Source organism: Myotis lucifugus, unplaced genomic scaffold (assembly GCF_000147115.1).
Source record: "Myotis lucifugus unplaced genomic scaffold, Myoluc2.0 scaffold_1305, whole genome shotgun sequence".
Taxonomy (NCBI): Eukaryota; Metazoa; Chordata; class Mammalia; order Chiroptera; family Vespertilionidae; genus Myotis; species Myotis lucifugus.
This window is the reverse complement of record NW_005872353.1, coordinates 44,881-68,660: the sequence shown is the minus strand read 5'-3', so window position 1 is coordinate 68,660 and position 23,780 is coordinate 44,881. Positions and strand designations below refer to the sequence as shown.

The 23,780-nt window shown below is 58.3% G+C and overlaps 2 protein-coding genes across 5 annotated transcripts in view; one reads left to right on the top strand and one right to left on the bottom strand.

Annotated features, from left to right (window-relative positions):
* Positions 1-1,846: 1,846 nt before the first annotated feature.
* Positions 1,847-6,148, top strand: LOC102418231 (WNT1-inducible-signaling pathway protein 1; the record flags this gene model as incomplete). The annotated part of the gene is made up of 4 exons (XM_023748353.1): positions 1,847-2,120; positions 4,206-4,399; positions 5,587-5,885; positions 6,052-6,148. Coding segments are annotated over 4 exons (864 nt in total), but the record flags the coding sequence as incomplete, so codon positions are not given.
* A 6,724-nt stretch (positions 6,149-12,872) lies between these two features.
* The window catches only part of NDRG1 (N-myc downstream regulated 1), a 37,842-nt gene continuing 26,934 nt past the window's right edge, over positions 12,873-23,780 (bottom strand). For all 4 annotated transcript variants that reach the window (XM_023748354.1, XM_006107622.3, XM_023748355.1 and 1 more), the window contains 8 exons: positions 21,597-21,653; positions 21,288-21,391; positions 20,347-20,403; positions 19,516-19,567; positions 18,205-18,252; positions 17,282-17,317; positions 16,437-16,488; positions 12,873-14,562 (listed from right to left, as the gene is read on the bottom strand). In XM_023748354.1, the coding sequence (XP_023604122.1) occupies positions 14,321-14,562; positions 16,437-16,488; positions 17,282-17,317; positions 18,205-18,252; positions 19,516-19,567; positions 20,347-20,403; positions 21,288-21,391; positions 21,597-21,653 (648 nt within the window). In that variant the 3' untranslated portion in view covers positions 12,873-14,320. The remainder of the gene's footprint in view (positions 14,563-16,436; positions 16,489-17,281; positions 17,318-18,204; positions 18,253-19,515; positions 19,568-20,346; positions 20,404-21,287; positions 21,392-21,596; positions 21,654-23,780) is intronic.

Here is a 23,780-nt window from a genome sequence, read left to right as displayed (position 1 = left end):
AGAAAAATCCAAAAAACCCGGAATGTGGGGTATAAATTTGTACATGTTTGCAACCGAGTTTCAGGGGAAAATTTTTGAAATTCCCCCGGGCCCAAACTAAAACCCGCCTCGAGCAAAGAACCCCCCCCGGGTGCTCTCTGGCTGTTTTTTTTTGTGCAAACACTGGGCCTTTGGATGTGTGCCCCCCCAAGGCCGGTGGGGATGGCTGCCCCCCCGGGATCGGAGGCCAAGGCAGACATGGGCTTTACGTCCTGGCTCCGGCTCGCCTGCTACGTGAGCTTGGGCACGTCCCTTGCGGAGCGTGTTCAAACCAGCCCGTGCGGCCCGTGAAGCCTCAGACGTGAGCGGCTGCGCCCCTGTTCACTGTGGTTTAACGCTCCCTGTGGCGGTCACTCAGCCCCGCCCCCGGTCACCCCCGGAGGAGGGGCCGGTTGGGGTCCAGGCTCAGACTCCCCGGTGCGAAGAGTGAGGGAGGAGAAGACTCGCCAGGCACGGTCTTTGGAGCTAGAGAACTTGAGTTCGAATTCCGGCACCAGAACTGACCGGGATGACGGGGTTAGGCTAGCCCCGTAACCTTGTAAGTGTTGCTCTCCAGGGAAAAGTGACAAATCGTGCCTCTCTCTTTAGGTGTCAAAACACGGAGTCCAGGCCACCCCCACCATCTGGCCATGGCATGGAAATCTGAATTTTATTTTCTCTCTCTTTTTTTTTCTTTTTTTCTCTATGTTTTTCTTTTGTTTGTATGTATTTTTTATTTTTATTTTTATTTTTATTTGTTGGGCATTCAAATTTTAAAGCGCTCCCCAGTGGGGCCTGGTGCAGTGCCGGGGAACCACAGTGCCAGGGCTCCTGGGCGCCCAGCACTGCCTCCTCCGTCCATGGCCCCTCACACAGGGCAGAGGCCCGGCAGCTCTTCCTTTCAAATGTCTCCAAAGCCGAGCCCTCCTCCTAGCGGCTCTCGGTCCCTCCCTGGCCCGAGCATCACCCCTGTCACCTGGATGGCTGGGGCGGCCTCCTGATACCCCCTTACCATCTCCCCTCTGTCCTCAGCTCCAGGGGTGCTCCCCACAAGTGGAACTCATCTCATGGAGTCAACAGTGGCCTGAGCCCCTCTGTGCACCAGGCACCGTTCTAGGCTCTAGGCTCTAACTGCTGTGCGCCTTCCAGTGCACCTGCAGGGAAGCTGCTCTCCCCTGTCTCTTGCCCCCGCCCCCCACAGGCCCCAGGCTGCCCCACCTCAGGAGGCTCCTCCCCCAGCGCCTGGACCGCTCACCCCGCACCTTCCTGCCTCTGGGAGGTCCTGCCTGCCCCCCTCATGTAACTCAGGCACTGCCCAGCTCCCACGCCCCCTCCTCCCTGGCACGATCCCCAGCGACGTTCTACGATCTGTTGGTTCTCCCTGGTCACCCCCCCACACACACAATGTCAGCTGCGGGAGGTGTGGGTTTCCTCTGTCTGGTTCACTCCTGGATCTTCAGCCGTCAATACACGTGGACTCAGTGGGACCTTTGTTTCCAAGTGTTCCGGATCGGTTCCCCCTGTCTGCCCCGCTGACAGCCATGAGCTCGGAGACACGTACGTGTCAGTACCAGGCTCGGTGCCATGTGCTGGGGGCAGGAGCGGGAGTGGCTGCCTGGATCCCCCCCCTTCCCCCATGCTTTACCCTCTGACATTGGCAGCAGGTGTGACTCAACCAGCAGCAGCTGAAGCTGTGACAGCACTGCCCGCCCTCTGCCCAGCCCCTCACGGGTTGGGCCTGGGCCCTGCCCCTGCGTTCTGCCCCACCGTGGGTTCAGGCGAGGAGCACCTTGGGAGGCGGCCTGGCGGGCCCTGGGCCTGACGGCGCCCTGTGTTCACAGAGGTGGTCGGCGTGGGCTGCGTCCTGGACGGGGTGCGCTACGGCAACGGCGAGTCCTTCCAGCCCAGCTGCAAGTTCAACTGCACGTGCGTGGACGGCGCGGTGGGCTGCACGCCCCTGTGCCTGCGGGTGCGCCCCCCACGCCTCTGGTGCCGCCACCCGCGGCGGGTCCGCCTGCCCGGCCGCTGCTGTGAGCAGTGGGTGTGTGACGACGGAGCCCGGAGGCTGCGCAAGACGGCACCGCGCCACACGGGGGACCTAGGTGGGTGCTGTGCGTGGGCGCGGGAGGGTGGGCCTGGGGGGAGCCGTCTCCTCTGGACCTGCCTCCCGGGGTAACCTGGGAACGGCCCTGGCTCTGCCGGTCCCACGGGGTCCTCGGAGACTGACATGAGGGAGGGCTTTGTGGAGAGCAAAACCAGGCAGGTGCGGCTCATGGCGATCCCACGTGCAGACCAGGTGAGGGTGCAGAGGGCAGACCAGGTGAGGGTGCAGAAGGCAGACCAGGTGAGGGTGCAGAGGGGAGGGGCGGGGGGCGAGGCCTTCGGCCCAGATCCTTCCTTGTGATGGGCTGCAGCCTTGTGCACTGTGCGATGCTAAGCAGCATCCCGACCCCTACCCACCAGATGCCCATGGCACCTGCCACTCAAGTGGTAACAGCCCCAAAGGCCAGCAGACCTGGGGGACACGGGGTTCCCTGAGCCACTGCCATGTGTGTGTGGCGAGGGGGAGAGAGGGAAGCTGAGGGCGGCAGATCCCAGAGGCAGGCGGGCACAGGAGGGTTTGCAGAGGCCAAGAGAAGAGAGTGTTCCAGAAGAGAACAAACGGGAAGCAGGAGAGCAACGGTGCAGAGGGGCCACCCCAGGAGGTCCCCCCCACCCCCTGCTGGGGTTCAGGATTGCACAGCCTCTGTGGGTGGGGCTGGGGTGCCCCAGGAAGGAGCAGTCCCTGTGGGGAGGATGTGACAGGAGCGCTGTGTCCCTGGCAAGCCCAGGGCAGCAGTCCCACCATGGGGGTAGGGGAGGGCGGCTGTCTGCCCGCTGTGTGTGGCCCAGTGACCCCATTCTGACCAAACACCAGCAGAGCCCCTGCCTGCCTAGCAGGTGACCCAGAAACCAAAGCCCTTTATCCTCTCAGGCAAATCCCTCCCCTCCGCCCCTCCCAGCCCAGCTCACCCAGACCCACCCCTCCTCTGTCCTCCTCTTTTCCTCCTCCCTCTCCCCTCCCCTCCTCTCCCCTTCCCTCCTCTCCCCATCCATCCCTCATTCATGCATCAATGTTCCCTGCACACCTTGGGCTGGGTATGAGGCCTCACCCTCCCCTTTCTGATCCTATTAGATGGCTTTTCTTTCCTATTTTTGTCTCTCCCTCCCCCATTTTTATCACCTTCCTCTCCCAGCCCCTTTCTCTCTCTCCCACCCCCCACTCTCTCTCCATCTGTCTTCCCCCCTCCCCTCTGCCTGCTCCTTTCTCTCCTGCTCCGCAGGGTGAGACTGGCTTCCTCCTGGGGTCTATTTGGGTACCTCTCGGCCCATCCTCTGTGCCCCGGCCTCCATCCCGAGCTCACGGCATTCTCCATTTCTCAGGCCGCCAGAGAGCATTCTAGATGCCAGGAGAGAAACATTAATGACCCACCCAAGAGCTGGTGTTTGTCGGCCGATGGTTAGGAAACCCTGTGAGCTCACATCGCCTGAGGGCTCACTGGCCTGGGGCGAGCCCACCTTTCCACCCACAGCCCAGGAGGGGGCGCTACCATCACCGCTTCCCCCCTGCCCCCCCCCCACCCCGCCCCGCTGCCCCGGGCAGGTGGGCCTGCTCAGAGCTGCACCCACCCGCTCCCTCTGAAGCCTGTGTGTCCCCTTGAGCACCGTGCCCTCAGCCTCACCCAGAGGAAATGCTGGGTCAGGGGTAGCCACTGGCCTTTGACCTTCCCCCAGATAAACGTGACCTCTGAGGACAGGAACAGCGTCCCCTGGCTTCTGTCCCAGCCCCAAGCAGACGCCGGACACTGCTCAGTCAGTGTCTAGGTTACCCTCAGGGCCGCCCAGCCCGCGAGGCCGCTGGTATTGTCTCAGTGAGGAGGCGGGGCCTGGCCGAGATGTCAAAGGTCACACAGTGGTAGGTGGCCGAGCGGGATTGAAACGCAGGTCCACCTGTCCCTGAAGATGGCCTTCCCTCCAGAGAAGAGGAGGGACTCGGAACAAGGCCTGCTGTCCCTGGGGACCCATGGCTGTTAGAAGCCGACTGGCCACCTCCGTCCTGGCCGAGTTTCAGGGACCTCGGGTGGCGGTGGTGGGGGTTGAGGTGACGGAGGCTGGAGACTCATGGGGGGTCTGGTGTCTGTCCGCAGCGGTCATGGGCGAGGCCGAGCCCTGGCACGGGAACTGCATAGCCCACACCAGCCCCTGGAGCCCCTGCTCCACCAGCTGCGGCCTGGGCATCTCCACACGGGTCTCCAACGCCAATGCCCGCTGCTGGCCGGAGCAGGAGAGCCGCCTCTGCGCCCTGCGGCCCTGTGACGTGGACATCCGCCCGCTCATCAAGGTGGGTCCCCTCCCCGGGCGGGCGGGGCGGGCGTCTCGCGCTCCACAGGGGAGCTGGGCTCTGAGCCGGGCTCCCCAGCTTCCTCAGGGGGCCGCTGTAAAATGGGGGTAAGTAAGCCCACCTCCTAACCGTTATCGGGGAAACGTGTGTCACCGGGTGGGCGTCTTGTGAATTTCACTGAACGGAGTGATCGTGGCGACTATGTTGTTAGCATCAGGGTCTCTCTGGAGAGAACCCAGGGACCCTCAGAACTGGTCCCCTGGTGATTCTGGGGGACCCTTGTGACCGCCATTCTCCTCTGCCCCTGTGCTCACACCACCTGTGTGCACCTCACGCCAGCCACGTGAGTGACAGAAGCACTAGACGGGGTCGGGGACACTGGCATCAAATGCCCGCCTGCTGCTGACTGCACGTGACGGTGCCCCAGGACCCACGTCCGTAACATATGGGGGCCTAGACCTCCCGTCCAGCGCCTGCCGTGTGCCAGGCACGGAATTAGACCGATGGCGCCCAGAAAGAGCCCTGCTCTTGAGTGGCCCGAGAGAGAGACAGAGCAACTTTTTTTAAAATACATTTTTATTGATTTCAGAGAGGAAGGGAGAAGGAGAGAGAGAGAGAAGCATCCATGATGAGAGAATCAGGCATAGGCTGCCTCCTGCCCGCCCCACACTGGGGATGGAGCCCGCAACCCCGGGCATGTGCCCTGACCGGGAATTGAACCGTGACCTCCTGGTTCATAAGTCGACGCTCAACCACACCGGCTGGGCGAGCTACTTTTAAATAACACCAACTCAGTTGAGTAAGTGGGTGTGAGAGGCTGTGGGGAGCAGAGGAAGGGGAGGGAGGGTAAAGCGCGTACCCGGTCACTAGTTAGCTGGGCACTTGGTTGATGGGGGAGCTGCAGGGGTGTCCTGTGGGTGGGGGGCAGGCAGAAATGGAGGGAAGAAGGGAAATTGCAGACTGCGAGGCATGACCTGAGCAAAGCCTTCCGGTCTGTGGGCCTCAGTTGACTCCTGCGTCGCACAGGGGGGTCTTGCTGGGTTGGGGGAGGGCCTCCCCAGCTTGAAGGTGCTGCGGATCTAAAAGAAAGAGGGTGAGAGGGGGTGAGAGAAAAGGGGCCGTGAGGCTGGGAGGGCAGAGGTGGTGGTTCGTCCCCTGAGCATCCCACCGACACCCCTTTCCCGCAGGAAGGGAAGAAGTGTCTGGCTGTGTACCAGCCGGAGGCGCCCGTGAACCTCACCCTGGCCGGCTGCGTCAGCACACGCGCCTACAGGCCCAAGTACTGCGGGGTCTGCACGGACAGCAGGTGCTGCATCCCCTACAAGTCCAAGACCATCGACGTCTCCTTCCAGTGCCCCGACGGCCCGGCTTCTCCCGCCGGGTCCTGTGGATCAACGCCTGCTTCTGCAACCTCAGCTGCAGAAACCCCAACGACATCTTTGCTGACCTGGACCTCTACCCCGACTTCTCAGAAATCGCCAATTAGGTGGGGACCACATGCAGGGCTCGGGCCTGGCCCAACGCGTGCCAAGCAGCCAGCCCTCGGAGGCCCACGGCTGGGCCCTCCCTAGTCCACTTCCCGTTCATTTCCGGTGACCCTGACCCAGACCCTTGGCCCCTTCCCTGTCTCTGACCACCCCATGGCCCACTAGGCTGCTGCTCCGGCCCCGGCTGTGGGTCCCGTCCTTGGCAGCGTCCTGCGTGCCCTCCACAGAAAGTGCCTTCTCCATCTGGTCTGGGCCTGTGTGAGTCACTGTGTGTCCTGAGTCCCATGGAGCGACTCAGCTGGTCCCCCCTTGAGATGCCAAACATGAGACTCCTTGGGTCCACGCAACAGGAGCGATGGGATTGAGGACAACGGATCAGTCTATTGCTCAGGCCCTGCCGAGGGGCCCTGTAATAGACAGTTCTGACCACAGCACCCCAAAGTAGCTCTGATCCCAAAGATTTACGTACCCCGAAGTCACCAGACATCTGCCACGGGAGGCCCATGGTTCCTGGGCTTGGATTTTTCACGGAGAATTGTGTCCATGAATCCGGGCCTTGCTGAGGCTAAGTTCCTCCTCACTCCTGCGCTGTGAGGGGTACACGTTGGGGTCATTTCCTTAGAAATGCCATTTGGTCAATTTCATTCTTGTTCCTGGGGAAAGTCCCCAGTCAGGACTCCAAGGGCAGAGCAAGGTCAGCCCATTTTCCGAAGGAGCGACGGACGCAGCACGCACCCGCTGCTGACCACCAGGACGTCCACGGGGGATGGGCCAGGCTCTTCCCCAAAGCCAGACCCCCACCGGCCTGGGGGCTCAGGGGAGGTGGGGGAGCCCCTGGATGGCCTCGCTCACCCCTGAGAGTGGTGTTCTGGGACATTCTTCTGCACTTAGGGACCTCAACTGACGTCCAGGCCAGACCCTCCTGCAGTGGCCGAGGTCCAGGCCGGGGGTGGGTCAGGCCAGGGGGTGGGTCCAGCCTGCATCAGCCTGGGTGGCAAGGGCCATCTCTTCCTGCCTCAGTGACCCATGTCACAGACTTCAGGTCTGCCGACCCACACGACCCCGTTCTGACCCACAAGACTGAGGTTTACCAGTTGGTTAGAAACAGAAACCTACTTCACAGGGATCAAGAGCCAATGGGGTTGCAGCAAATAGCACGACACGGCTGTCCCCGTGGCAAGGAGGCCAGTATTCATTTTGTTGGTGAACTAGAACTCTCTACTGTTACCTTCTTTCACTCTGTACCTGCCACGCGCCGTGTTCTCGGTGCCTCCCACGCGCTAGCTCACGGACACGTCAGGGTCGTGTTGAAAGGTACCCATTACGATTCCTGCTCTTACAAATGTGAAATGGAAGCTCAGAGCCGCGAGGAAACTGGGCCACAGCCGCCCAGCTGGTCCGTGGGGGTCGGGATTGCAACCCCCGCTGACTGGCCTGATCACCCCGATGTCTTTCCTCCTCTCAGAGCTCCCAAGCGCATCAGGGCAGGAGAACACATCGAAGTCAGCGACTCCTCACTCTCGTTTTTTTTTTTTTGCCCTTCCTCACTGTCTCTCTAGGGCAGTGGTTCTCAACCTTCTGGCCTTTTAAATACAGTTCCTCATGTTGTGACCCAACCATAAAATTATTTTCGTTGCTACTTCATAACTGTCATGTTGCTACTGTTATGAATCGTCATGTAGATATCTGATATGCAGGATGGTCTTAGGCGACCCCTGTGAAAGGGTCGTTCGACCGCCAAAGGGGTCGCGACCCACAGGTTGAGAACCGCTGCTCTAGGGCCTTTTCCAAGAGAGGGGAACCTGGCATTCAGGTCACTGAGGTGCCGAGTGCCCAGAAGCGTGCGAGATGGGCAGAATCCCACGCCTCCCCTGCGGACCGTCCCTCCTGCGGCCCAGAACCGGGCCCTGCACTCACAGGCGGCGTGGTTCGCCCAGCACTGCACACTGTGTGATGCGCGTGGCCTGCAGAGGGATTCCCCACCAGGACACAAGGGCCAGACTGTGTCCTCCGCACTGGGGCCTCCTGAGTGCCTGGGCCGTGCCAGGCGTCCTGTGGTGCGCACACAGCTGGTGAATAAAAGAAACGGCGTGTGTTCCTACCTTTACTCAGAAGCTCTCCTCTTCCACACGTGTGTGACGGTCTCATTTCTATCCGCTGACTCTTCCTTTAAGGGCCATAGGAACAGAGACATGGAAAATGGGTTATTGGGGGGGGAAATTATGTGTGAGGAGAACTGAGCCCATGAGTAATCTCTTCTAGTCTGTGTGGGCCGTGCCGGGTTTTCTCAGGGGGAACTCACCTGCCCTCTACCAATCACAGACTCCGTGACGGGGATCCCAATTCAGCCGAGACCCAAGAGCTCAGTTCTCCCTGAAGAGGCACTCCAGTTTGGGAAACGAATCGTAGCTCCCGGGGTCACAGGAAGCCTGGTGGGAGGAGTTGGGGGTTACCCCTGGAGTGGGTGGGAAGGGTTGGGTCTCCAGCTGCTGCCGAGACCCACGGATGAGGGCACGAAACCAAAACCGGCAGCCAGGAGAACAAAGGTGGAGCCCAGCTGGCAAAACAGCCTCCGGCCACCGACTCCAAATAGCAAACACCTGCACACGAGGGTCGCTCCCTCCCTCCGTGGAGGCCTGAGCCCGGGAGCTGGTGGAGGCAGGTCCAGGGTGTCTGTGCCGGCTCCGCCCCAAAGCTGGTGTGTGTCCCACTGCGCTGCCCAGCACTCGCTGGTGTTCCCGTCACCTGCCTTTCCTCTGCTCCGCTCAGGAGGGGACAGAGAGGCCCTTACTGTGAGTGCTGAATCCGCAGGAGCCTGCGCGCTGCCCACCTGGGCCTGGAGCCGGGCTTCCTCACCTGGGGCCTCCGACCAGGAATCCACGGAGGGAACTCAGGGGCCACGGACTGGACGGGAGAACATGCCTCCTGGTTCTCACTGACCTCTAGCTGCCATTGAGCATTTCGCTCTGTCTCCACACAGACACGAACCCTGACCTCACCAGCTGAGGTCACATCGGTTTTCCCAGCACAGCTGTGGTGGGAACCCCAGGTATTGTGCGCATCACCGCTTGGCAGTTCCACGGAGCCCGCCTCCTCGTTACTATCTAACTTGTTCGTAAAGAAGTACGTGTTGAGCCCAGCCGGTGTGGCTCGGTGGTGGAGCATCGACCTATGAACTAGGACCGTGGTCGGCAAACTGAAGCTCCAGAGCCACATGCGGCTCTTTGGCCCCCTTGAGTGTGGCTCTTCCACAAAATAACACGTGCGGGCGCACGTACAGTGCGATTGAAACTTCGTGGCCCATGCGCAGAAGTCGGTTTTCGGCCTGGGAGAGTCTACCGTGGGGCCTTGACTTACAAGTGTCCCGATTAACGAGTTTTTTGAGACACCAGCTGTCTCTCAGCCGATTTTTTGCATTGAGTTGATAGAGTAATTTGAGTTAACGAGCTCCTTAACGAGCTCGGTCTCGGAACGAATTAAATTTATAAGTCAAGGCCCACTGTGTTTTGAAGAAGTACTGTTGATATTTGGCTCTGTTGACTAATGAGTTTGCAGACCACTGAACTAGGACACCAAGGTTCAATTTCCAGTCAGCGCGCACGCCCAGGTTGTAGGCTCCCTCCCCAGTAGGGGGCGTGCAGGAGGCAGCCCATCAGTGATTCTCTCTCACCATTGACGATTCTCTCTCTCTCTCCCTCTCCCTTCCTCTCTGAAATAAAAATATTTAAAAGAAAAGAAAAACAAAAAGAAGTACGTGTTGCTGTGTCCCCCGATTGCCACACTTGGGCAGTTCTCCTTCCCTGTAAGTGGTTGCTTTTGTAATCCTAGGGGTTTTATTTTAGGCGTCTAACCCTCTCCCTGCCTGGCTTCTGGCCACATACAACACACACAGTCACCCGCCCGGGTCTGGACCACGGCTTTCTCAGGCAGGCACACGTCTCCCACCCTCCGTGCTGTTGTGCACGCGGCCCCCCGGCTGGGATGCTGTCTCACCCTCTGCACTGAGTCAGCAACTCCCAGACCCATTTCCTGAGCCACGGGCCCGACTGCAGCCCGTCCACTCCGCACCCCGCGGCCGGCTTTGTGTTTACCGCCGATGACCCACTCAGACACTCCTCAGGGCAAATGAAGAAAAACCAGAATGAGTGACAGCATGGCGCTGTTTAGGGGGGTGGGGGTGTGTGTGACTTGCCCGGCGGGTGTGGCTCAGTGGTTGAACACCAGGAAGTTGCTGGTTCGATTCCCCATCAGGGCACATGCCTGGATTTCAGGCTTGACTCCCCCAGCTGGGGTGTGTAGGAGGCAGCTGATAGATGATGTTTCTTTCTCATGGTATTTCTATCTCCCTGTCCCTCTCCTTTCCTCTCTTTCTAAAAATCAATTAAAAACACATTTAAAAATGAAATAAAAGGGAGGGCGTCTTAAGTGTGGGCTGTGTTTGGTGCCTTGCTTGGAAAGGGGAGTGGAAAAGGTAAGGACAGCGGAAAAACCTGGCAAAGGCTACCTGTGCCAGGTGATCAAGGTTAAGCTCATCGGCGATAAACGATGCTGACCCACCATGAGAAGGGCCTCCAGGGCCTTCAGTCCGAGGACGCAAACTCTAACGGAACCAGAGGAAAGCATGGTGCACACCTCCATGGAGGCCGCCCCACACAAAGCCTGGCCGGGCTTCTCACACTCTCCAGGTCACAACAGCGAGTGAGAAGCTGTTACAGGCCAGGCGCTAAGGCCGCGTGACTACAGGCCCTGGGTGTCCTGGGGCGGGTCTTGGGGCAGGAAGGGACGGTGGGGCAAAATTCGTGCAATCCCAATAAAGCGTGGAGCTTAGTCAATAATAATGTATCAGTGTCGGTTTCTTAGTCGTGACCGACGTGCCACAATAACCTAAGACATTAATAAGAACAAGGGGACTCTGGCCGAGTAGCTCGGTTGGTTAGAGCCGTGGTCGGCAAACCGCAGCTCGAGAGCCACATGCGGCTCTTGGCCCCTTCAGTGTGGCTCTTCCACAAAATATCACGTGCGCGCACGCAGGTACAGTGCGATTGAAACTTCGTGGCCCATGCACAGAAGTCGGTATTTTGTGGAAGAGCCACACTGAAGGGGCCAAAGAGCCGCATGTGGCTCGCGAGCCGCGGTTTGCCGAGCCACAGTTTGCCGACCACTAGAGCATCGGCCCAATGCACCAAGGTTGTGGGTTCCACCCCCGGTCAGGGCATATACGCGAAGCAGCCAAGGAATGCATGCGTCAGTGGAACAACAAATCAATGCTTCTCTCTCTCTCATCAATTTAAACATAAAAATAAAGTTAAAAATAATAAGGGAAACTGAGTGTGAGGCGTGGACTAAAACGGGCCACATGCGAACGTGACTAACTCAGGGGGGGCCTGCGGGCGGCCTTGCACACTCAGAGACCTAAAGGATGATCTGCCGTTAAAACTTTTGAAATTAAAAAGTTTATAGTGGGTAGTCATGTCCTAGGCCAGTATCTTCCCTGACAAAGACCAACTATGAGTCTATGGTCTTTCTGCATCTAAGGTAACATACCTGTGGAATGTCGGGGTAACTTGTAACTTCCCTTTTCCGGGGCCCCTCAGGGCACAGCCAAGGCGCTAGGGCGGGGACCACAAACTCCCTCCTGTTATCCTGTTCATTGTTGACTGTTAACTGTCCTGCACCCGAGTAAAGGAAGCATGTGTCCGTCATTTCACTTTTTATCCAATCCCAGAGGTTCCCTGCTTTGCTTTCTCCCGCCTCCCTATCCTATCACCAATGGAGTTCATCTCACCCACTAAGGTCTCCTCCTTCGATTGCAATGGATAGAACGTGGTGCAGAACCGCCCTTCTCCAGAACATTCTCTCAATGCAATGAGATTCTGCTTCCCAGCAATTGTCGACAGGTTGGCTCCAATAAACTCACAAAAACGTTTAATGTTTTAACATTTTGAATGTTTCTTACGTTAGCAGGGGTCTCCGGGAGCTCACCGTGCTATCTTTGTCACTGTTTTGTGAATTTTAAACTGATCTTAAGTTGAGACAAAAATGAGAGGTTGTACTAAAACCTGTTGGATTTACTTTTTCCTTTCTCAGTAGAAACACGCATTCGAGTGGTTGTGATTGGGTGTGAGGAAAGGAGTGGCCTTTCCACAGACATGTCTAAAAGGAAAAGAAACTGTACAAAGGCTATTTCCCTGTCTGTGCAGGTCGAGGAGCCGTACCCACTGCTGCTGTGCCCCCCAGGCTGCTGGGCACTGGCCTGGGGTTGCTGTGGTGTGAATTACACGCTGGTTTTGAGGCATAAAGAAAAGAATGACACCCCTGAATGACTGTTACACTGAGTCTACGCTGAAACGGGAGTATGCCAATTCCCTGGGTTACATGCATTGCTAAAGTTAAATTCACCTTTTCTTTCTTTCTTCATGTGGCCACCAGAAAATGGGACGCTGCCCGGCCGGCATGGCTCAGTGGTTGAGGGTCGACCTATGAACCGGGAGTTCACAGTTCGATTCCCGGTCAGGGGCACATGTCCGGGTTGCGGGCTCGATCCCCAATGGGGGTTGTGCAGGAGGCAGCCGATCCATGATTCTCTCATCATTGGTGTTTCTCTCTCTCTCCCTCTCCCTTTCTCTCTGAAATCAATAAAAAATATTTATCTTAAAAAGAAAATGGGAAGCTCACGTTGCATTTTTATTGGGCAGCGATGCTCTATGAAGCCACAGGCGAGGGACCAGTGGCCGGGGCCCAGGGAAGGAAAGGCCGCCCTTAAACCTCGGCGCCGCACGCACGCTCTCCGCAGAGAAAAAGGACACCTCACTGCAAAGTTACAAATTTATTGGTCTGGAAATAAATACAAATATCTCGTTAAGAAACTCCTCTGGAGAGACGTGTACACAGCAGTTTTCTGTCTGGATCCAGCCACTACCCTCTGCTCGAGGTCAGGGGACACCTCCCATAGAAGGCGGCAGGTGGATGGACTCGTTCATGACGGACTCGTTCATGACCCCTCATGCTGCCTGCAAGGCCTGATTACTCCCTTCCACCAACTCCAGGGTCCCAGCGGCCGATTCACAACGTCCCATTCCCTCTGACCAAACTCCCTAGCAGATGCATGGTTAGCCGGGATGAAAATCGAAAGGCAGTAGTATGGGAACGTGACCCAAACATGTCAGTGGTGCCGCCCCATTCAGAGAGGGGAGGTTAGGGGTGCAGGGAGGAGCGGGAGGCAGGAGAGGGAAGGAGATCCCAGGGGATACACATTCCAGAACCCTTACACCTGCTCCCCCACCCCCCGGAGTCCCCATCCCGTACAAAAGCCAACAGGTCTATCTGAAGATCCGGGAATGTAACCGGGTCAGAAAGGTTGGGCCGTCAAGCTCAGATTCAACCATGATTGAACTCAATCACAGAAGGTCTCGCTCGAAACCAGGAGGAGATCCACAGAAATCACAACTACCCTGGATTCCATCCCAACCACAGGAGTCTGTTATTTACATCTGGTGCCCAAACCCCGCCCCCGCCCTGCCCCGCAGCATGGACATTCCTGGCAGCGGGCACAGCTGTTGGGAATGTCCCATCTCCAGGAAAGCACCCCCATATTTAGAGGCTCTTCCCCGCGAAGGAAATAACCATTCGCTCCTGTCTTGGGGGTGGGAAGCAGGGGCTGAGGGGGAGGAGGAGAGAGCAGAGCCAAAGCTTTAAACCCATGATGCCAAGCACTTGCCGACGGGTTTTGTTGTTGTTGCAGCAAAGCCAGGAGGATCTGTCCCCGCCTTTGTGTTCATGAAAAACAAATGTCAGGAAAGCAGGTCTGCGTGCGCACGTCGGCATTGCAAAGTGTGTGCATGCGCGAACTTTAAAAATCGATTTCAGGTGAGCTATGTAGATTTGCTTTTCCAAACTCTCTGAGCCTCCCAGTAAGCTCCGCCTCTTTTCCCTCGGCCTGTTTTGCCTACACCAGCCCACCCCCCTGGGCTCGCTGCTCCCTCCTCCCCAAACCAGAGGAGGGTATTGTTTCCAGAAACTGGGTGGGTTTGTCTTTAGCAGGAGAGGAAACAGAAGCAGGTGGGCTGACTTCCCCCAAAGGCCCCTGAGAGCCCAGATGCCCCGGTCGGCCTAGGCCTGGATTAGGACCTATTTCCTGCTGTGTTTCTTGTTTGGGGCGGTTTGGCATCTCGGAGGGAGGGGAAGCCAGCGGCCACCAGGCCACTCTTCAATGCACAGGGGACACTGAGATGCTTTGGTCCACCCCGCCTGGCCCTGGAGGGGGCGCCCTGGACAAATCCCATCTAAAGTCATGGCCAGAGCTCCCTCGTACAAAACTAGCTTGGGGTTAATACCGAGTTGCGTGCGGTATGGCGGGCGGGGGCTGGGGAGGGCGGGAGGAGGGGGCAGCTACTATGGTCCCACAGTCCAGGGGGCGGCGGTGCTCGCAGGCCACCTAGCAGGACACCTCCATGGACTTGGGCCCGGCGTTGTTCCCAGTGGAGCCGGAGTTGGGGGTGATGTCCAGGCGGGCGCCCTCGCTGGTGTGGGAACGGCTCCGGGTGCCCTCGCTGGTGTGGGAGCGGCTGCGGGTGCCCTCGCTGGTGTGGGAGCGGCTGCGGGACCCCTCCAGGGACGTGACACTGGAGCCCGAGGCCGTGCGGGACCGCATCAGGCGGGTCATGCTGGCAGAGGGCACTGGGGAGAGAGGAGAGCGCCGTTAGGGTGGGAGGACGCTAGGAGCAGCCACACGCCAGCCTGGGGCCTGCTCTGTGCCCACCTGGCCGAGCATCTTTTTTTTTTCTATGTTTTTATTGATCTCAGAGAGGAAGGAAGAGGGAGAGAGAGAAACATCAATGATGAGAGAGAATCATTGATCGGCTGCCTCCTGCACGCCCCCTACTGGGGATCAAGCCCACAACCCAGGCATGTGCCCTTGACTAGAATCGAACCTGGGACCCTTTAGTCTGCAGGCCGATGCTCAATCCACTGAGCCAAACCAGCCAGGGCCAGAATTCACTTTCAGAGCAAAAATCTGAGCCCAGCGGAGGCCTAGGTAAAGAAGTCGGGCTCGCACCCTGCAAGGTGAGCAGGGCGGTGGCGCTATTCCCATGGGGAGAGTGGCTCAGGCCCGCGGGCAGCTGATTTCTGTTGGCAGAGGGCACCTGGGGACACGGACCCCACCCGCTCTCAGCCTCACAGACACCAAGCATGACTGAGGCCCGCCTGGGAGCTGCGGTCAGACGCACTGTGACTATTTTAAACGAGCAAACAGCTGAAGCCTCCGAGAAAAAAGTGAACGACATCAGACGTACAAAGACGCCCCTGTTCAGATGGGCACGTGGATTATAACCCGAGCAGTGGGCAGGAGAGCCAGAGACGCCACCTCGGGCCAGGCCACAGCCCATGCCCCTCCGAGCACCAGCCGCAGGACGGCCCGGTGGGGTGTTCGGCCTTGGCCTTGTCTGTCCGGGTCCTGGGCTGCCTTTCCAACAAGGACTGCACGTGTCTGATGAATACACGTGAACATGACACAGGAAGCAGCCGTTCTTGAATCATGCCACTGTGTTCCCGTCAACTCCCTAATCTAATGGGTTTTTTGCTGTTGTTAATTCTAACCGGAGGATATTTTTCCATTGGGTTTTTTTGTTTTGGGGGGTTTCTTGGGGGGCGATTGTGGAAGGGAGGGGGAGAGACACAGAGAGAGAAACATTGATGTGAGAGACACATCCATCGAACAGGCCCGGGATGGAGCCTGCAACCGAGGTAGGTGCCCTTGACCAGAATCGGACCCCGGGCCCTTCGAGGGCCAACGCTCTATCCAGTGAGCCAAACCGGCCAGGGCCCAAATGTAAAGTTTTAGCAAAGACACGCTCGGTCCTCATTAGCAGCAACTTGATCACCCACTTACTCAGAGCTTTATAGTGGTTTGTTTTTGTTTGGTTTTTTGAAGCTTTGTATTTTTTAAAGAACTTTCACAGATCCCTGCTCTGCCCCTTGCCTCCGTTTTGTCACTTGTAAATTAGAATTAGAGTATCTTGTGGGATTACTGGGATGGCTCAATGAGAAAAAAAAAATGAAGGATTCATTAATAATCCTTCATAACCATCAGCAGCAACAGCCTCATCATCACCATCATCGCGACAACGGAAAGTCCCTTAGGAAAGCAATAATCAGAACTAAAAAGGTTTCCATGGTCTGTCGCACTGTTTGTTGTCGTCTTGGTGCCTAGAAGGCTAGGCTTCCCCTAAAGCTAAAAACACCCCCTGGTGTGAGACAACTCTGCTCAAGCCTGGAGGGCGAAGGAGCCGCTGTGGGGCCAGGGAGACTGCCCAGCTCCCCTCCCTGCACCTCTCTCTCCCCGACCCGCCCGTGTGCAAGGAGCCGCTGTGGGGCCAGGGAGACTGCCCAGCTCCCCTCCCTGCACCCATCTCTCCCCGCCCCGCCCATGTGCCAGGAGCCGCCGCTGGCCAGGACGACACAGAATTCTCATCCGAACCCGGTTCGGGGCATCGCATTCCCAGCTCCCACCCGGCCCTGGCCCGGCGCCTGCCGGGAAATGCCATACTTACTGTATCCCATGCCCTGCACGAAGTACTTGAAGGCCTCCGCGAGCTTGGCTGGCTGCGAGAGAAAAGAGGGGACAGGGGAGTCAGTCCCCGGGGGTCCGGGTCACGGATGGCCACGTGAGCTGTGGCCGTGGTCACATTCATGAATGACCTGGGCCCAGCTAATTTCGGTCCCTACAATGACCGCACACAAAGTACAGGAAGGAGTATGGGTCATCGTAGGGACCGAAATGAGCTTTGACGAGGGAGGAAAAGTCAAATTCGCGGGGCTGAGGAGGGCCAGGGAGCTCTGCAGGGCCCAGGGGAGCAGGAGTGCGGGCTTGGAATGGGGGTGCCTGGGCCCAGACGGCTCCCCTGGGAGACCATGGGCAATCTCTCCCCTCTGCTGGTCTGATTTCCCTCTTCCTGACCTGGAATGGAACTGCCACCTCCTGGTTCATAGGTTGATGCTCAACCACTGAGCCACACCGGCCGGGCATGACTCTCCCTTTTCTATCTGACAGCCCTTGAAGTTAGCGGGGCCCCATGAATCGAAGAGCTGGTCCCTACCCCACAGGGTCACTCCTAGCTGCACGTGGCAACCTGTGGGCGCTGGGTCGGGCAGACCTAGACCCCGGCCCCCGACTGCCCAGCTGTGTCCTCTGGACGAATGCCTCACTCGGGGCCCCTGTCATCTCCTCCCAGGGGCTTCTGGGAGGTCAGTGAGTCCTCACATTCAAGCGCTGTGAACGGTAACGTGCGTCATCAGAGGACATGGGCGGGGGGGGGGGTGACCAGGCAAGGAGGGGAAGCAGCGACAGGTCTCAGGGGCACAGGCCTCCACCCGGGCGGTGGCAGGAGGGACTCACCTGGGAGATCTGCGGGAGGCCGCCACAGTCCGCCATCTGGGAGAGAGGAGGCTGGTTAGTGCGATCGCCCCCGTGGAGGCAATCCCCCTCTGCGAACCGGCTCCAAATGTGCAACGCCCTGCCTGCCTCCCTGCCCACCTCCCTGCCCGCGCCCTGTCTGCTGCCTGTGCTGCTGAGGGGGCTGGCGCAGTATGGGTGGCAAACGCCCAGCCCCACCCAGCAAGGCTGCTTTTACTTCTATCGGCCCCGGCACTGCCTTTCTTGGCCCGTGACGTGCACCTTCTAATATACCCATCGATCATTTTACTCTGTTCCCCGAGAACCCAGGGTGGGCACTGTCCCACCTGAGCGGCAGCAGCTGGGCCAGGCGGAGCTGGAGGAGGCCCCGGCACACGTGCCCTGCACAGACCCCCTCGGGAAGAGACTGCCAGGCTCGAGACCTCGGCCTCAGGGGGCTCCTGATGGGCCGCCCTGGGGAAACGTGCCCACTCCCCAAGTGGCTACAAAATCACCAAACCTAAAGCCCTGGGCACTTCTTAAAGCCACTCCAGTCACGTGTGGCATGTCCCCGGGAGGGGTGATGACGGGCCTGGCCCAGGGGCCCCCAGCAGCAGCGCACGGATGGCTTTGAGGGAAACGGGCCAGAAGGGGTCAGTGAGAGCCGGTGACTCGGGCCCACCCTACAGCCCAGGGTCAAGGTCAGATCCCAAGGGCAATAGACTCCTGGGGTCCCACGGAGGGGTCCTCTCCTCTGACCTCTCACCTTACCAGCCAGCACCCAGGAGAAGTGTGTGAACAGATAGTAAATCGTTATTTCTATCTTGTCTGACCCCCAGCTTTGCCTAAACCAGGCACAACTCAATTTTTGCAGAAAACCCATGAGTTTTAAGGGCACATGCCAACCCTCCTCACGTTCCCTGTACCTTGAGGAGGGTGGTCTTGGTTGGGTCCAGCTTTGAGTTGCACTCCACCTGGACAAGGAGAGGGAGGAGAAATCTGTTAATTTTCTACTGGAGCCCAAGTCACACCTTCTCCCCGGGCTCTGTTCCCCCTCCCCCCCCCCCCGGTTCCCTCCACCACCATCCTCAGGCACTCCAGTGTTCCCATGGGCACAGAAGAAAGAACGTGGGCTCTGAGATTAAACAGATGTGGCTTTTGCCCGGCCGGCATGGCTCAGTGTTTGAGCGTGGACCTATGAACCAGGAGGTCACAGTTGGATTCCTAGTCAGGGCACATGCCTGGGTTGTGGGCTCGATCCCAGCATGGGAAGTGCAGGAGGCAGCCCATCAATGATTCTCTCTCATTGATATTTCTCTCTCTCCCTCTCCCTTCCTCTCTGAAATTATATCTATAAAGTAAACAGATGTGGCTTTCAACTCCAGCCCTGCCATCACTAGCTGTGTGACAAGTTACGTAACTTCTTTGAGCCTCAGTCCCCGCATCGATAAAAGGAGGCTGCTATAGTTGAGGGGTGGTTAGGAAGACTCCCGAGTATGCAGAAGGTGCTCTAGAAATATTCACTAAATGACTGGCCTTCTTCAGCCACCTGAGGCCGGTGAGTCTCTAGGTCGGACACCCCAGGCCCAAACATCATTCTTCATACGTGACCCCCTGCACCAAGCTGCCCCCTGTCTTCCATGTCCCGGCCCCCCTAACAGCACATGGGCACCGGGCAGAAGGCCGGCTCGTGCCCTGTGATGTGCCAAGTGCCTGTGGGAGAGCCTCCTCTCCCCATATGTGAACAATACACCTCTATGGGCGCATCTGCCCCCGGGGCAATGACAACAAAGGCACGTCTCTGTGACATGAACCAGGGCGGATGCTGCTCTGCAGTCCCCTGGTGGGAATTAAAGGGTGACAGAAGCCGGAAAACCATGCCTAAGCCCAGCTCCCAGGTGCCCCTTGTCCTGCCAGACAGTCAGGCACCAGCCAGGCCTCCCAAATGGGAGGAAAGCGTCTTGGCCAGGAAGCCAAGTGGGAAACACGCTCATAGAAACAAGCCGGCAGGAGGCAGATGGGCAGGGAGGGGGCCTGGGAGGGGAGGCGGAGGGCCCATGGCCAGGCACCCAGGCTGACAGTCGCCAGGGAAAGAGGCTGGTGGCTGGGCCTCTGCCCAAAGGCCAGGGTGGCATTTAGAAGATGTCACCTGCCCGGGTGGGTGGAGGAAAGGAGAGAGATGGGGAGGGTGTGGATGCTGAATTAAGCACAAAAACCAGTGGTTGGTGTCTACGTACCACAGCATCCACGGCGGGAGAACTGTCCCCAACCACCAGCAACACAGGACACCTGGGGGCAGGGGAAGAGGGGGGTTAACACACGGTTCATTGAAAGACCCGCACACTCCCAGGCCTGCCAAGGTCCTCACAACATTATTTTGTTTTCTCCAGGGCCCTTGGCTCATTTCCCTCCATCCTCTGCTTTGTTCTTAGAATAAAATCGATCGGTAAGTCATTGACACTTTAGAATGAATTTCACCAGAGAATTTCTATGCTCTGATGTTCTTCTATTTTAAACACCCTCTCCTCAAGGAAGGCTGAGTAGGATGTGGTCAGCAATCAAGCTCAGAGACACCAAGGACAAAGCTGACAGGGAAATGGCATGTGTCGAGTGCAGGTGTGGGATAACACGGCCCCCTCAAGGGACCAAACAATGACAGTCACTTTCGGGGGGACACAGCTGCTTGTTTCCGAGACTGTCTTCTCCCCCTGGCTTAGGAGGGCTCTTAGGGTGGGTCCCGTGCCCCCTTCATCCCCAGGCGCTGTGAGGCAAGGCAGGCACAGTATTCAACGTCAAGTAGGTGCTTAATGAATTCTGTCCAAAGTGCAGTCAGCACTTCTCTGAGCCCCAAGCTCCACCCTGGGTCTTGGGGCCACCCGGGAGCTGAGCACCTGCACAGGGAGAAGAGTGAGACTGGGCGTGCCCTGCCCTGGGGGGAGGGGGCACATCCGGTTCTCACTGCTGGCGATGTCCTGGCACAGGGCAGTCCTGCCAAACTCGGAAAGAAGGCCGTGCGGGCACCTGGGCGCCAAGCAAACCAGACAGAGACGGGGGAGAAAACAACTCACTGCAGGGTGACTGTGTGCACTCCCGGCATCGGCCGCTCGATCTCCAGGTCCCGCCGGCTACAGAGGGCGGACGAAAGCACCATTAATTACATCAGCAGGGCCGCCCCATCCACCGGGGAAGCCCTCCCACTGAGCCAAAGCCAGGAGGTCCTGCCATGGGCCATTCGAGGAGGAGACAGAGCCCGTGAGCTCACTCCTGGCCCCTCTGAGGGGCCGGGTAGCGCTCGCTCCGCAGGCTGAGCGAGCTCCCCAAGTTCCAGAACTTCGGGCTCGCACCCGTGGCCCCGAGCTGCCCCTCCTCCAGTGAGCTCCGGACAGGCACCCAGTTACGGATAAGAGGCCTGCGTTCTTGCCAGAGGCCGTGTGCAGGCGTTACGTATCGTGGCAATGACTCACCCCCTCCCAGCAGCCTCCCTGGATTCCTCCCACCCCCATTGCTTTGCTTCTCTCGCAGCTCTCCCTCACATCTGTGCCCACATCTGTGCTCACACCTGTCCTCACATCTGTTCTCACACCTTCCTCACACCTGTCCCCACACCTGTTCCCACACCTGTCCCCACACCTGTCCTCACATCTGTGCTCACACCTGTCCTCACACCTGTCCCCACACCTGTCCTCACACCTGTCCCCACACCTGTCCCCACACCTGTCCTTTCCTAGGGTCACCATGGGCGCAGGCACGTACTCCCAACTCTGAGGGTGTGACTGGGTCCCACTCACGTTGGCTTCCCCCGGGTGTGGAGTGGTAGCCCGGCTCCTGGCCTAGGGCTCAGCACTCCAGGAGACACCTGGCTAAGGGCACCCCGTCCTGTTGCTCCATGTGCTCAAATTCAGGGGCTGCCTCTCCTACAGTTACTACAGCCCCCTCTGCCTCACCCCACGCTCCAGCCCTACGGAGGGAGCCCGGCAGGCATGGCCGTGCGGGGCCGCGGCCCCCGTACCTGTTGTAGGCGTTGATGAACAGGTGCAGGTTGCCCGGGTTCATGTCGTTAAGGATGTGCTGGCGGTAGGTGTGCACCACCTCCACGTTGTTCTGCATTTCCTCCTGCAGCGAGAGGAGACGTGTCTGTCATGGACCCCGCGATCAGAGGCGGCCCGAGCCCGAGTGGGAAGAAGGGGGCCGATGTCAAGCCCGAGCTGTTGTCAAAACCGCTCTCGAGCATTTAAGCGACAAAGAGGCCAACTGGCTGTTCAAAGAAAAGATCAGCCAAAGAACCTGGAGAACTGACCGAGTCCAGGCCCCTACTCACCTTCCCGAAGAGGTGGGACACCACCATGTCCGGAAGGGCCTGGGTCCATCCGGAGATCTGGGGAGGACAACAGGGGGATTAGGAGGAAGGCGTTGCAGGGGCGAGACAGGCCAGCCCAGCCCCGTGCCCTCGGGGCTCCAGCACTCCGTCTGAGGATGCCCCAGGGACGGGAACTGGTCACAGCCTCTGGTTACCTTCCAGACCTGCAGCCCCCAGAAGGCAGGGCCTGGCTCTCCACCCATCACTCTGCTCGGAGCCTGGGCGCAGAAGGTGCACGCACAGCTGTGCTGAACGCACCCGCCTGCTCCCAGCTTTCCCTGCGCCGGAGCGCACTAGTCGTCAGCAGGAAGGACCCCGTGCATTTGCTCTCAACACAGGCTCCCGAGTCCACACCTCAGATCTGCGCCTCTCTCCGAATACACTGCGGTTACTAAAGAAATCAATGACCTTCCTTCTATCTCTCTAACAACAGTGCTAGGCTTTCTATCTCTCTAACAACAGTGCTAGGCTAGGTACACAGGAGGAGCTCCATAAATGCTAGATATACAGTAGGCGATCCATAAAATCTAGGCACACAGAAGGAGTTCCATAAATGCTATGCATACAGCAGGAGATCCATAAATGCTAGATATACAGCAGGAGATCCATAAATGCTAGGCACACAGCAGGAGATCCATAAATGCTAGGCACACAGCACAAGCTCCATAAATGCTAGGCACACAGCAGGAGAACCATAAATGCTAGGCATATCACAGGGGCTCCCTAAGTGCTAGACAGACAGCAGCAGCTCCATAAATGCGTGCTGACTACCAGGGCCCCACTGTGTGGCCCAGGGCAGCTGCAAAGCCTCTGGACCTCCGACTGCCGATCGGTAGCTGGGGCTGCCAGGAACTTCAAAGTGCCCGGCCACGATGAGGATTATGGGAGCGGCCGCACATGTCACAGGATCTGACCCCAGTGCCTGACTTACAGTAGACCTCTGATGTAGGTCTTTTTTCTCCAGGGCTGGGGTCGAAAAGGAAGGATATGGTGCAGATACTAAAACCCCACAAACATTCCTCAGGCTGCACGCAGCCAATGGCTGATGTCCCCAGCCCTCCACGTCTGGCTCAGAGCAGTTACCCAGGAGCCAAACTGGCTGAGTAGAATGTCACTTCCTTTGCTGGAAAATAAAATAAAAAACAGGGAGTGTGTTCCGCTCCCAAATGTCACGCAGGCCGGAGGGAAGGGCTCCCGCCTGCTGGCCCAGTGCTCCAGGGAGAAATGCAGTCTCAGGCCGGCCGGCCAGGACGCGGTGGGAGGGGGGGAGGCGCACGACCCCTTTCATCTTCCTGTCCCCGCCGGCCACCCCAACATTGGCAAAAATACACGGTCAAAATGAGACGCCAGGATCACCCCTGGTTAAAAGGCTCTGTCCTGCTTCAATTAGAGCGGTTTCCCCATCTCCTTGGCAAATACAGGGGCTTTTATGAAAAAAACAATCATCATTTTTAAATAAACAAGGAACCCTAGGCCACCAGCCAGAGCAGAGCTTCCCGAGACAATGAGGGCCCCTCGTGTCCAGGAAGGGACATGCCCAGCCCTTCTATGCCCAGCCCGGCGGCACTGGGGTGGGGGTGGGCCTTGGACACCTGCTGCCTGGGAGCTGTGAGCACAGCCCTGGGGAGGAGGCGGGGAGGCCCAGGGCTCTCCAGTCAGCCAGTTCTCTTTCTGCACAGCCTCCTTACCCACGGGGAGCCTCAGTTTCCCCCTCTGTGAATGGCATGACAGCCCCACCTCCTGACGGTCCCAGGAGGATTCAACAGGCCAAGCACACATAGCAACAGGGAGCAGAACTAGCACCTGGTAACCATCCAGGGGCGGGGCCCTTTCCCTGCCAAGGGCCATTGGGATATGCATAGCGTCATTCACAGGCCACACAAAATTATTAACTTAAAAACTAGCCTGCGATCCAGGGTCCAACATTTAATTAACTCACCCCTGATGCCTTGGCAGGGCCCGACCGAACGATTTCGGGGGCCTTACAGGGCCGGCGGGCCGGAGGTTCCCCACCCCTGCTACATGCTAGCTAATTATTATTGTCGTCACACTGAGTGGCATAGGGTCAGTACCAAATGCACATCTGGTACCAAATGCACATCTGTTTCATTAGGAATAGGAGGGTCCTGGGCTGAGAGGCGTTGG